General features: G+C 39.8%; 1 protein-coding gene and 1 long non-coding RNA gene across 5 annotated transcripts in view; one reads left to right on the plus strand and one right to left on the minus strand.

Annotated features, from left to right (window-relative positions):
* The window catches only part of LOC132380096 (septin-9-like), a 307781-nt gene that overhangs the window by 121651 nt on the left and 171466 nt on the right, over positions 1-14664 (minus strand). For all 4 annotated transcript variants that reach the window (XM_059948653.1, XM_059948657.1, XM_059948655.1 and 1 more), the window contains one exon: positions 258-905. In XM_059948653.1, coding sequence (XP_059804636.1) covers positions 258-905 — 648 coding nt within the window. The remainder of the gene's footprint in view (positions 1-257; positions 906-14664) is intronic.
* LOC132380097 (uncharacterized) overlaps positions 12521-14664 on the plus strand; it is a 42416-nt gene continuing 40272 nt past the window's right edge. The window contains exon 1 of the long non-coding RNA XR_009507640.1: positions 12521-12656. This is a non-coding gene — a long non-coding RNA (uncharacterized LOC132380097). The remainder of the gene's footprint in view (positions 12657-14664) is intronic.

Raw genomic sequence — 14664 nt, forward strand, 5'->3', positions numbered from 1 at the left:
TGCTGTTGAACAAGAAAATTCAAACATAATCAAAGATGATGGCTGATGTCACAGTCTTGCTTAATCCCCAACCTCCATCTGACCTGACACATTATGCAAGATTCACCAAAATGCTAACCTATAGAGAGTGACTTGAGTAGACAGAATACTGAATAGCTGTGGTAAATCCTACTCTGGAAAAAAAAAACAGGTATGCATATATTTATGGAAAAAATTACATGTTCTTGAACAGTAAAACAATTCAAACTTTTACTCACTGTTCTGGTTCTTCACTTTTGTTTCAGTAACTGCTCGATCTGGCTGCACTTCCTGTGGCTGATGGTAATTAGTGTGGGGAGAGATCGAATTTTCCACCTGTTTAGCTGGGACTTCTTGATGCTTTGCTGTCTGAATCTCAACCTTTTTTGGGGATACCTCTGCTGGGGAAGATCCAAAGTTCTCTGGTCTTCTTGGAATGGAATCAGGAAGCTTGGAAGCTGCAGTTTCCAATCTTCTTGAGGAGATGTCCTGAACTTTTGCTCCGGAAATTTCTGTTCTCCTGGGAACTGTTTCAGGAGGCTTGTGGCCTAGTAGTTCTGCCCTTTTAAGGCCAATCTTTGGGATGCCATGACTTGCACCTTCTACTTGCTTTGAAGAAAGGTCAATAGAAATCTCTGCTCTTCGTGAGACTGGCTCTGGGTGCTTAGGCCCTGTAATTTCAATTCTCTTGATGGAAGACTTTGGTGATTTAGCGTTAGGTGCTTCTGCTTGTCTCAAGGCTGAATCTGTATACTTTGCACCCAAATCTTGATATTTGTGTCCAGGTGATGGGTTCGGTCTCAGAGGAGTTGGGATTCGTCTCGAGGGAGCGGAGGGATTTGGGGTAGGCTGATCCACTTCCTCTACCTCAAATGACCTTTTCAAAGCTAAGAGCAAGAAAGAAAAGAATGGCACATTAATTGAACTAATATAACTTTTCTAATGCCCTTGCAATTTTTTCAGAAATTGAGGCAATCTTTCTTTTTGAACACTACTTCAGGATTTGCTGGGCTCTCCTGCTAACTTGGTTGCAGTTTAGAAAGAGAAAGATTGCTGGAGAAGAGGGAATGAGCAGGATTTTGTCGCAGTTAAGCCAAAATCACTACAGATAGCTTTGCTTCTTACATGTTTCTTTAACACAAATTGGATATAACACAATTGATAAATTAAGAAACACTACTTGGATTACACAATCCATAATCATTACATGATAACCCACTTAAGTCAAGTTTTGGACATAGACAAACCGGAAAAAAAAAATCTACTTGGGGGATAAAAAGTCATGGGGAAAATATAAACTGTTTCCATGTAGCCTCCCTGCATTAAAGAGACAACAAGATTATTTCTGGTGTGCTGCTAGTTTCACCATGGAGGCTGTTGAAAATTGACAAGCAATCACTTCTATAGATATTTGTGCATGGATACTTTACTAAATAATGCAATATACAGCGTTTAACACTTTTACCTTGCAGTAACAAAGCAAACTTAGAACTATTAAAACACTTCTCATTTTGAAAATCATGCAGGAAAAGTAAATTTGTTCTTTTGCAGTCTGAAATGCTCCACCCTGCAAACACTTTTTCCTATTGACACAGAAGCCTTATAATGTGTATGATTTTCTACATGTCAATGTTTATTACAAACGCAACTGTCATGTTATGGCAGAACTGCCTACAGATTCTTGCTCAGGGCTCAGATTCACAAGGAATTAGATTGACAGATTAAGTCGATTTCATGCAATTTTTATTTAGACCATGGAGAAAGAATTCACCAAATAACCTGTCTTGGGTTTCAGGGTGAAGCTGCAATTCATTAACAGCACGTCCCAACAAACAGACAAGATGACTGAGAGTCCTTCTTTTCAGGTTAGTATCTGTTTTCAAAGCAATTGCTTTCTTGAAACTGTAACCCTGTCCCATAAATGAATTATCTGCTATTTTAATAAAAATACCGGTCAGCAAGATTTATCAATTACTTAACCTGATATCGCAAATGCACATCTGAAGCAAACAGCAGCCTGGCAATTCTTACAATCCTACTGCGTGTGACTTTTAAATACGCACTTCACCAGACACTACTGTGTCCTTGAACATCAAATTTGCATTGAATGGTCATTATCACTGCGAACCAGTGTTAATACTTCAATGTTTATTTGGTTATGCCCCAACTTCAATAAAAACTGTATGGAATTTTATTTTGGCATTAAGTTGATATTGCCATCCTACCCATTTCCCCCACAATCTCTCTCAGATTTCTGGACTTTAAAATCTTCCTGAGAGTGTTCAGTTAATTGGTTGCTCTGTAGTCTCCAGCGATGCACACAGGAGATGCACAAGTTACTGCTAGAGGATCTGTGGGAGGAAGGATGTAATGATGAAAATGTCAGACAACGGTACTTAACACACAAGGCATAATTTTATAGAATAACCTTCATTAAGGACTGTCACCACCTAGGACATGGGTCAGCAGAAGAATGGGATTGAAAGGGATAATAAATCAGTCATGATGGAATGGCAGTGCAGACTTGATGGGCCAAATGGCCTAATTCTGTCCAATGTTTTATGATCTATGGTCTCTTCTCATCATTACCATCAAGGAGGTGGTACAGGAGTCTTAGGGCCTCGCGCAACAATTTAGGAAACAGCCTCATCCCCTCCGTATTAAATTTCTGAAAAGTTCATGAACCTATGAACATCACCTTGCTATATTCCTTTTTTGTACTATTTACTAAATTTTATTGTAATCCTGTATTATTTTTTGTCTTTCACAGTCCTACTGTCACCAGAACAACTAATTTCACAATGTACATCAATGATAATAAACCTGACTCTGATTCCATTGAGGCAATGGTCAGGAAAATAATAATTGGCGCTTAAGGTGTTAAAATTAAATACCTTGCATGAAGGGCAACAGAGTAATTTTTGTATTGCATTTTCCCATGGAGAGTGGTAGGAGGTAAGTTAAAGGTTTTGAAAGCTCTGCCCTTGAAGTTTAGGAACAAAAATGCAGTAACAGTGATAAGAAATCATTACGTAGCAAAAATACATGATTAAGCAAGTGAACCAGCAGCAGCTCCTTGGAAGTAAATGAGTCTCAGAGCAAAAGGAAACACTCAAAAAGGTTCAAAGTGAACATGTGCCCAGAAAGTACATGGGTGGAACACCAAACCCACATAACAATGCTCATAGAGTGCAATACAAGGCTAAAGTAAGTATACCTGAGCAGCAAGCCATGGAAAGTATGGAAAGGGAAGGAGTAAAAGTAGAAGGAAAATGAGAAAAGCAAATAAAAGATAATGGAAATACTGGGAAGAAACATGAGATATCTTTAGGTTTTCTTCTGTAAGATCATGAAGACCAAGATAGTAACTCAGACATGAAGAGCAGAGCCTGTTAGGGTGCAGAGAAGCAGCTCGTGTATGGAAGCAACAGATGTGGTTCAGCTCCTCAATGAATATATTGTAGTCACAAAAGGGGATTCGATGCTAAGCTGTGAATTATCGACTGGGGTAGTAGTTCCCTTTATACTTTGTTTGAAGGGCTTTTGCATCTTGAAAGCGGATACACTGCCAAGGCTGGTTGAAACATATTGTAAGATGTTATGAGAAGGTAGCACATTTTTTTAAAAAAAGGTCCCTGATCACTGGACTGGCACAAGAGAATTGGGGGACAATGACCATATTATCTTTTGTTTATTAGGTTAGTTTACAACTTTGGGAATAAAGAAGTTACTTGAATCAACTCTAAAGGATGGAATAAAGGTCATTCATTGAAGTGAAGTTTGTTCTGTCCCTTAGAGAAGTTTCTTAAATTAATCTGGAAGAAATATCATAAATTTGTTAAGGCAAAGTCTTTTCTGACTGATAGAACTAAATTTAAAGATCAACAAGAATGGTGTACTTGATATAGTTTGTGTGGATTTCAGCAAATGTTCAGCAAAATCACATGTTGAAAGCTGGTCAAAACAAAGCAATGAAAATAATATCCCATCAGATCCAAGGGAGTGGCAAACTGGAGGAGAATTAGCCATGTGGCAGGAACCCAAGGCTAATGGTTAAAGAGCATTTTTGTGACAGGAAAGCAGTTGCTAATAGGATTCCACAGGGCTCGTTACTCGGCTTCTTGCTTTCTGTAATACATTTTAACAGCAAACTAATGAACGAGTGTGTTATGTACAAACTTCACTGTGGATTGACAGCAAGGAATAAAGCTTAAAATTGCAGGAAAATGTAGGGGGACTGATCAGTTGGGCAGAATAGGCTATGAGAGGCAGTTCACTTGGGAAAATGCAACAAAGCAAAAGAATGCACAATAAATGGAAGGACATCAACTGGTGCAAAAACTGGAAAGTACATCCAGAGACAAAAAAAACAGGACAAGTCATTAAGGGTGTTTAATGAGTCAACCTACAGCCAGGGTAGTGATCTTGTAATCTTTGATGTGTAAATATTGTACATCTTATTTTAAAGGTAACATTTTTATTTTTTCTTACTTCTCTTCTAATATTTGTAAATCTGTGCACTTGTAACATTACTGCAGCATTGTAATTTTCCTTGGGATCAATAAAATATCTATCTATCCATCTATCTAAAAGAGGACATGGGCTGATATCCTTTATTAGTCAAAGCAAAGAATACAAGAGCTGCAGTAATGTTAGAGCTGAATCCACAATTCTAACATTGTGTCCTGATGAAGGGTCTCGGCCCGAAATGTTGACTGCTCCTGACCTGCTGAGTTCATCCAGCTTGTTTGTACGTCCTGTGTTTGAATCCACAATGAGTTGGGCAAACCCTTGAATATAGCACATGCTCTGATCACCACGTTACAAGAAAAGTGTCACTGCACTGGACAACTATGATTTACAACTATGTTGTCTGAATGATAAAACTGCACCTGTCAAAAGAAATGAGATAAATTTGTATTGTTTCTTAAAGAAAACAGCAGGTGAAAGATAAACTATACAAAATTATGAGAGGCCTGATTACAGGCAAGATAATGAGAGCGAATAAGAGAGCAGGAAAAAAACCCACAGAAACGGTGGCAGAGATAGAAATGCTTGGTCACATAATACTGGAGCACAACCTTGGAAGGTCATTAGGCCCTGACCAGCTGGGCTACCAGCCAAATGGTGGAAGACAGAATTAAGCTACTGATGCACCATCAATAACTCACACTGAGACGTAAGCGAGATATCGGCTTTTATTGACTGGAAGAAGGAACCAGGAGTGAGTGTCTATCATACAAGGTCTTGGAGACTGAGGCCGAGCTTCAGGCCGCAGGTCTCCTTTATACAGGTGCCTGTGGGAGGAGCCACAGGAGCAGTCAGCAGGGGCGTGTCCCGACAGGCACACAGTTCACCACAGCTACGCAGCTCTTTTCTGATACAGAGGTGTTGGACTTCCTAACCAACAGACCTCAGATAGTCAAGATGCACAACTACTCCTCCCTCCCCGTTCATCCTCAACACAGCTGAGCCCCAGGGCTGTGTGCCGAGTCCATTGCTGTACACTCTGCTCATACATGACTGCACGCCCAAACACACGAGGAACCACATTGTCAAGTTTACCGATGACTCAGCGGCGGTGAGACTCATCTCCAACAGCAATGGGACGGCCTACAGAGAAAAGGCACCTGGCAAACAACCTCTTCCTCAATGTCAACAAGACAAAGGAATTGGATATTAACTTCAATAGACCTTGCACCACCCGCACTTGTCTTTACACCAGTGGCACAGCAGTGGAAACTGTTAACAGTTTTAAACTTCTGGGAGCGCACACAAACTCTCGTGGACCTAGAACACATTCTACACAATCAGGAACACTCACAAACACCTCTACTTTCTGGACTGTGCACATCAATGTTCGCGTCATTCTACAGAAGTGCAGGACAGAGCATTTTAACATGCTGCCTCACTGGATGGTACAGAAACGACACTACAGTGAACAGGGAGTGTCCGGAACAGGTACTCAAAACTGCCCAGCACCCACCTACCCACCATCAAGGACATTCAATATATACAGAACAGTGCTGATAAAGGGCCGGTAACATCAAGAAGAATCCGACTCACCATGCTCATGGACTGTTTGTCCGGCTCCCATCAGGGAGACGGCAATGAAGCATGTACACCAGTTACGCCAGACTCTAAAACTGTTACTTTCCCAAGCAGTGAGGCTGATAAACACCTCTACTCACAAACCCACCCCTCTGGACCTCCCACCACCACTATTTTATCATTTCCTCTCAGTCACCTTGTATACAGACACTTTTGTGCCTAGCATCATATGTATAGAAGCTGTCTTATGTATTTATATTATGTTTTCTTATTATTATGTTCTTTATGTTTTTGTGTGGCATCAGATCTGAAGTAACAATTCTTTCATTCTCCTTTACACTTGTGGAATGGAAATGACATTAAACAAACTACAATCAGTGATAAGTGGCCTCCTATGTCATAATATTTCTATGAATCAATGGACTAGATGATACTGAATCACATCGATGCTTGCCCACATGCAGTATATAAAGGCAATTCCATACCCGAGACCAACCTGGAGCCCAGAAACAGGACCCTGAGCATTATAGGTGATCTAGAACAAAGGCCGGAGCTTCCACAAGCCCAGTCTCAGACCTCTCTGAAAGTTGACTAGTGGTAAAGCTACACTCACTGGCTTTGCCATGCACTACAGCTAACAAAGTTTCAGAATCTCTAAGATACGCTTGTCTAAAATCTTGGGACGAATGGAACAGATATTAAGAGATTTTACACTGTTGGTTTTGCTTCTAATGTACACTCTGCTGAGTGTTGCTGTAGGCTTTGCATGGAATAACCAGGGTTTACCTTGAGAGTGTCAGCAAGTTCTGACATCCCACAAAATATACTCAAGCCTCAGACTGCGTTTCAGAATTCTGCCAGCTGTACTCCCCAAAACAAACCCTTGAATTGAGTAGGGTTGTGACCAAAGGCAAGTCGCACTTTTCTTTTAATGATCTGCATATGCAGTATCACTTATTAATAAGAATGATATGTTTTTAAATATGTTTACAAAATAGACTTCATATATTGAGAAATAATACCATAAATACAGATATTTTTTTAAAAAATTACTTGCATTTCTCACAACCATAAACTCCCTGATCAACTTAATGGTCCAGCTTAAAATCTATTGGCAGAATTGTACTTGGAAGTCCAAGGCCTCAGCATCTTGATGGGATGCTGGAACTTGCCAGTACCTACAAGGCAAACCCAGGCAGTCCCATTCAAAATGAACAGTAACACTTGGCGAAAGTATTTGAAAAAAAAAGAAACCAAAGTAAAACTTTTTAACATATGTTCCATTTGTCACGGTGTAGAGGCTTTGAAGTTCATTGGGTAGATCGATTCCCTTCCCAGGATAATTTCAGTAGCACTTCCTTTTTCATCAGCTCTCTTCCCCATTTGAAACTTCTAGCTCTTTCAAGGCAAATAACAGCCTGAGAATGGAAAAATAAAAATCCTGACCAACGGCTCAGCTGAGACTACTCTCCATGTTGTCCAATGTTTAAAATAATCCAGAATTTGGACTTGATCCATTAGAATTCCAGTGGCAACACCCAGTCTCAGAAACAAAAATCCGCACTTTCAGTGTTTTCACACAAAGACTGCTTTGCGTAGCAGAACAAATGAGTTAAGTCAAATTTACGCACAATATCTAGAAGTTGCTAAGTTAAAAATAATGTTGCTATGAGCATACCAGACTCATGCCAAAAGTGGAGGAATTCAAATTAAAAGCTGCCCTGGAATAGCCAGCCCATGTTCCTTTGCTAGCTCAACCACTGAGAAAAACAAAACTAACACAAGGTTATGCCACCATCTGCAGGCTCTCTTCAGGTTAAATACCACACTCAATGAAGACCTTATCCATCTATTTCATCTGTGCTTGCTGAAGATCCTGGAGTTTCCAACCTAAACCACTGTGGGATACCATCTCAACAAGGAGCCGTTCAAGTCCACACTTCACCACCACCTTCAGAGCTGGGTATATATCTAGACTGCTACTGGTCCTTAACTGGCCTACAAGTCTACTGTACAGTGAAATTTAAGCACCAACTGTATTAATGCCATGCCCCATCAAGATTTTAACATTATCATGCAGAGACTGTACTTTCCATCACCTCACAATACTGACAGTAAAACATTAGCACTTCAAATTGTTCTGCTATGCTTTAAGTTGGCAGACAGACAGAAATCAGGCGCAAAAGATGAGCCTTATTTCAGCATTTATGCATTTTCCAGTTCTTGTGACTATGAAGCTGCTCATCTCAGCAAGCTGAAATGAAATGAGACACCAGCCTGAAACAAGAAGCTTCTGGATGTCAAACTGCTGCATTAATGCCAATAATGAAGATCCCAGCAAGGTTTTTCCACAGAACAGGGAGCATGGTGTCCAATAGCAAGTGGGCTCTTTTTTTGTGTTAGTTAAGGGATATTGTTCCATTTCAGATTAAATAATGATCCTTCAAGGTAAACACTGAAGTATCATTTTGAGATTGCAATTTTTTAAACCAAATCTGAAATCACCATGAAATGACAATTGCCATGTCAAAATACAAACAATTAAAAAAATAGAAGTATTTAAAACAATCCAGATGGTGATGGAACATCAAAACCACATGACACATTGAATATAAAGAATTAAACCAATCACAGAAGAGTGTTTTGTTCACTGTGGCTTTCAATGCATGAGAGGATAAAGACAGAGTGGAAAGAATATTAGATTGCTTTTTTATACCTGCATATCAAATCGTCTATAGATACAAACAAATCTTGTTTATGCAATTCCTGAAATTAAAATACTGACAATCACACTAAGTGAGAGGTCGTTTGACATAATGATATTTGGCAACATTTTACCCTTGTAAGAGACGCAGAATATTTCAAGCATGTGATAAAACAAAGGGGAAGAGATCATTTCCACAGAACCTCACCACCTATTTTTTTTTCTTTCTTTTGGGCTACGGTTTGGCATTGCAATCTTGGAAATACAAGTAATTTAATCAAGCTAAAGATGAAAATGTTTACCTGCCCTAACAACTTGAACATTTGGACTCAAATGTCTCCCTTTCCTGGGCTGTAATCATGCTCCTTATTCAGGGAGCAATAAGTCCTGTGGACTACTGAATCAGTATTCTGGCTTCCTGACAAATATTTAACCACTTCAGCAACTGGAAAGAGATAACGGCCAATTTCAAATTGATTTTATTGCATTGGATATTCGCAAAAGGAAGGGACTTTTGCCAAACTTTTTCCATGGAAGCCAGCACTTTATGGCCAAAAAGGCAGAATTATTATGACTCAGTGCTCCTCCCCTGACTCATCGTCTGATCAAATAAACAAGTCCAGAAAGTATCACTTGTGTTCTACTTCTCAAACATTTTAGCCTTGCTGGGTGCTAAAGTCATTTAGCAGTCATGGGCTCATGATGGGGCTCTTACAAATTACATTTTCTGGGATAGCTTGAAAAGTCATTTCTTTTTCCATCAAATTTCTGAAATTTCATGCCCCACATCCTTCCAAATCCTAAACCATTCCAAGTTAATATGATCTCAGATCCCTTGAAGTGGTAATAAAAGCACGACCCTTCAACCTGTTCATTCCAAGCTACGCCCAACTGGCTTACTCAATGACTTTGCATGGGCTTCTCGGCCTTAGTCAAAAGCCTTTGATTGAAAGCTAGCTCCTTCAGTTCTTTGGAAGTCAGATTTAGAAGCCTGACAACATATCACAATTGCAACAAAGATGTGAAGAGCTATTAATTCAACACACAAATCAATGGAAGAAAATGGAACCTACATTATTTGCATTTAAGTAAATACTTAAGTGAAGTAAGGGCAAATCTAGAAGGCATCTTCAAACTTCTGGGAGCAATTACATAGCATGATACACTAATCAGCTCACGTTCAATACTACCGCCAGATAAGTCCATTTTTAAACAAAAAATATTTTTAAAACCTCTTAAAAGTTAATTATATTCATAATACTCAAGACAGTAGAAATTGTACCACACCAAGAGTCTAAAATGCAACCCACCCTCTCCAGTCAAATTTATTACACACACTATACATGTCTCCTTTAAATTAATTAGTTTTTCTTCCCTAATCCCAAATTAGTTCTGTTCTGTCCATTTGTAATAACATGGTTGCAGTGTAGGAAAAGTGGAAAACGTAACAGATATGAGAATAAGATTTTAAAATAAAGTTACAAGAAACTATACTCTCTAAGGTAGGCAAAACCCAAGATTACCACCTGCACACATGATATTAAGCTTTCTTTATGATCAGAATTAAGCTTCTGAACTTTGAATAAATGGTCATTTTGAGCAATTGACAGAAACTGTTACCATATTTCACAAGGCAAATGTAAAAAGACATGCTGTATTTCACGGCATTACACAAAAGAAATGCTGCGTTTAATAGCAGCTACTCCCATAGTTTATTTGTGGATTGACTGGCCAACCTTTTTAATTAGGTTTGACCAAACTTTTTTAAGATTTCACAGTTGCAAATTGTTAAGCAAAGCTACCAAGTATTTCTCCAAGTAAATCCCTCCAGATCCATCAGGCTAACATGTCATAGATAACTTAATTTTTCAATTAAAATTCCTGAGCAACAGCAGAATAATTCCTTACAGAATGTTCAGAAAATACTGACAGGAAATGACTGAATTATATAGGAGAGATGCCTTTTAGGCTCTTGTTTGGGGATGAAGAGGATATTCACAAATAAATATTAACTCACAGAATTAAAGAAAAAAAGCTAATTTCATCAAATTGCTTTACTGTAACTTGTACCGCAATATAAAATCAAAAAGGTCTTTAAATTTTGATGTACACTAATAGATTTGGGAGTGGCAATTCAGTTGTAGACCTCCCACTGCCACCTCATTTTACTAGTTAATTTCTCAGGGTGTGGGAATCATGTATGCACCCCTAATTGATCTTTCTGGAGAATTCTGAGTATTAGTACTAGAATCAATAGTCAAATAGAACTCATAAGGAAAAGCTGAGACTTCAGAATCTTTGGTAATATCTTCACCCCTTCCCTTCACTGAGCTATGAATGCTCAGTCATTGTACATAAAAGCTGTATGGTTGTGAGGAGTGGACAGGAAAATGGTAAGGTTATATATTAGATTAGTCATTATTTTACTGAATAGCAAAGATAGTACAACATACTATACAATCTACTTCTGTTCCTGTTTCCCACAATACATGGCAACACTAGTACTTAGAGCAGGGGCTTCCCACTATTTTTAATGCCATTGACCCCAACCCTGAACTAAGGCATCTGTGAACACCAGATTGGGAACTCCTAACCCAGAGGGAATTTTAGTAATTTGGTTAAGGCTGATATCCACTTGGTCTCTTCTGGCCACTTTGAAACTATGGTGGTCCACACATCCACCATCTTCCCCTTCATACGCTGACAAATTGTCTCCATTCTGTTCATTTCAGAGTACCTTGCCAGTTTCTGAATATAATCTCACTGCCTCTAGCCAACATGTTCCAGTAACTTAAATGCTTGGATCCCGCATGCACTAATAAAAGTTGTTGCTGTAAAAGATAAAAATCAGTCATTTCACTGAACCATGGTAACCTTTGGACTGGCCTTAGCTAAACATTAATGTGTGCAAGAGATTGTTTGCAACGTGTTATTCAGCATATATTATAAACTCATTTAATAGAATAAAAAACTCAGACTTTGAACACTTTGATGCCTTACAACTGAAGCAAATTCCCATAAGTGACATATGAGTGCGATATGATTCTGATTTTCCCATAGTTGAAAGCAACCCACAGACTTAAGGCTCTGTCTTATCTTCATACCACCTGGTTTCACATGTAAAGGATGCAGGCTGATTTTTATCCAGAGTATTTTACTACCACCTCTGATGCATTATTTTGACATAAATGAAGTATCGAGTTTCACTGTACTTAGATCAAAGTATGGATATCGCACATAATTTAGTTCTATTAGATTAATTGAAATGGAACTTTGAATGAGGGGCACAGACTCTAAATGTGTGAGAGCAAAAATTAGTGGGAAGGAAAAAATTGATACTGAAGGTGTCAGTGAAGGACATTGGCGAGTCCGGATAGCTTTTATTCCAAAGTCTGAGGTATGTGAGATCATGGAAGGTGCCCCAACTATAATCCAGTATACTCCCAATTTCAAAACCATTCTTTACCTTAAAAAAATCATAGATCTGCACATGATCCTGCACTGTTACAGAAAGCATTCTAGGTGAACTGTTCTCTAGGAAATAAATTCAGAATGTTTCAGTACAGAGATAAACTAGCTGATTGGTGGGAGGCAGCCTAGATTGGTCTAACCATATCTGAGAGACCCAAATTAATATTTTATCTATAATGATGGATAATATATTAAATACTTGGACTTCCAAAGAGCTTTTGGCATCATAGACAGCACGATTGTAGAGCTGCCACATCACAGCTTCAGTAACTGAGGCCGATCCTGATCTCCACTGCTGTTTCTGCAGAGTCTGCACATTCTCCTTGTGATTGCGTGGGCCTTTCTCCCACATCCTAGGAGGCGTACAGGTTGCAAGATTAATTGGCCAGTGTCAGCTGTCCCCAGTGTGTAGGTGAGTAGTGGAATCTGGTTTGAATGGAATGTGGGAAAAAAAGAAAGGTGTTATTTTAGGGTAAATGGTCTCTTGATGGGTGGTATGAACATGGTTGGTAGAAGTATCTAATCCCACGTCGAGGAAGACTGAAGCATTGAAGTGAATGTGGAGGAGGTCAGCAGTCACTCTGCGTGGAGGCCATGGGGTCAACAGCAGTCGGTAGCCAGGTCAACGTGGCGTTCGGACCCAATGCAGCAGTCGCTCTTCACAGAGGGACTGAGTTCATGTGGCTGCTCTCCTCGATGCTGATGGGAGGATGCTTTCGACATTCTGAGAACTCTGGGATTATTGGACTGTAGTTTGTATTGGTCTGTTTCAGATAACTCTCTGTCTTTCTTGTTGATTGGTGGGTGGGCGATATGTAACTTGGTGCGAGGGAGAGGTTGGGTATTTGAGGTCCGATGTTCCTCCTGGCGTTTTTCTTTATGGGCGACTTGTTCTTTTGTTTGTGAGAGAGGAGCTGGGGTTTGATGCAATTGCTGCTGATCTTTTTTGCAAGGGGGGGGGAGGGTTGTTGATGTATTTGTCACTTTTTGTGGCAAGGGAAGGGTTGGGGTTGAGGTTGTTGACGTTCTAGTTGCCGATTTCCAGGTGGGCGCTCTGTTAGTTTTTTGTGCGAGGGAGGGAGTTGGGGAGTTTGATATTTGATGACCCAGCTGCCATTTTCCATGTGGGTGATCTGTTAGTTTTTTTTTGCTGTGAGGGAGGGGTTTGACATTTGCAAGTTTTGTTTTTCTTTTGTGTGAGTGTGTAGGGGAGGGGGGTGATGGCTTCTTTCAACAATTCCCATGGTTTGTCTGTACTTCATTGGTCTCTGGAGAAGAAGACTATCAGCGTTGTATTATATATGCACACTTTGACAATAAAATGAACCTTTGCTGACAGAAGGTTGAGCTTTAAGAGACGAGTTACTTTCCCTATTTGCTCACATAAAATACTAAGGGCACAACACTCTGGGAATGGAAATGAGATAGCAGCTAATATCCTTATATCGATATCGCGGACACAGCACTGTCAGAATCAGCCTCTGGTACCATGAAACATGGAGCCTAACAAGTGATGCTCCCTCCAGTGCTCATAGTTGTTTGGTACAAATCAATTCTTCACAACAGGCTGGAGTCATTGACTTCTCGGTTAAACTGCACCTCAAAGTGGTTTTGGGCAATTCATGGCACAGGGAGTTAACCACACCAGACTACTGCACAATATCTGCTCAGCCATATTGGAGACTGCTGCATGCTCCCTCTCCTTCACTTCCAGGGTAGGCTTTTCTAAGGCTCTTTCGAGAAGAGTTCTTTAGACATTGACAGTTCTTCCAGCAGTCAACTTTGAGCTTTGCACACAGTCATCATCAGGAACTGGGGGGCATGCCTTATGAGAACAGGTTGAGTGAACTTGGCCTTTTCTCCTTGGAGCGATGGAGGATGAGAGGCATTGATCATGTGGACAGTCACAGGCTTTTTCCCAGGGCAGAAATGGCTAGCATGAGAGGGCACAGTTTTAGGGTGCTTGGAAACAGGTACAGAGAAGATGTCATGGGTAAGTTTTTTTTTTACTCAGAGAGTGGTGGGTGCATGGAATGGGCTGCTGGTGATGGTGGTGGAGGTGGATGTGATAGGGTCTTTTAAGAGACTCCTGGATAGGTACATAGAGCTTAGAAAAATAGAGGGTTATGGGTAACTCTAGGTAATTTCTAAGGTAAGAACATATTCGACACAGCTTTGTGGGCCGAAGGGCCTGTATTGTGATGCAAGTTTTCTATGTTTCTAACTACATATAAATTTGGTAAATGAGGATAAGTGGACAAGGAAATTTACACACAGTTTCACAATGCTTTCAGGATATCCAAATGGACATATACATCATAACAGCATGTTTAGTACACCAAGGGAGAATTAATCAATTTTAAACATGATTATGAATCTTAAACCATTTAGAACATTAGTAGAATGGGCAAATGTGGACC

Source organism: Hypanus sabinus, chromosome 23 (genome assembly GCF_030144855.1).
Source record: "Hypanus sabinus isolate sHypSab1 chromosome 23, sHypSab1.hap1, whole genome shotgun sequence".
In the NCBI taxonomy this organism is placed as follows: Eukaryota; Metazoa; Chordata; class Chondrichthyes; order Myliobatiformes; family Dasyatidae; genus Hypanus; species Hypanus sabinus.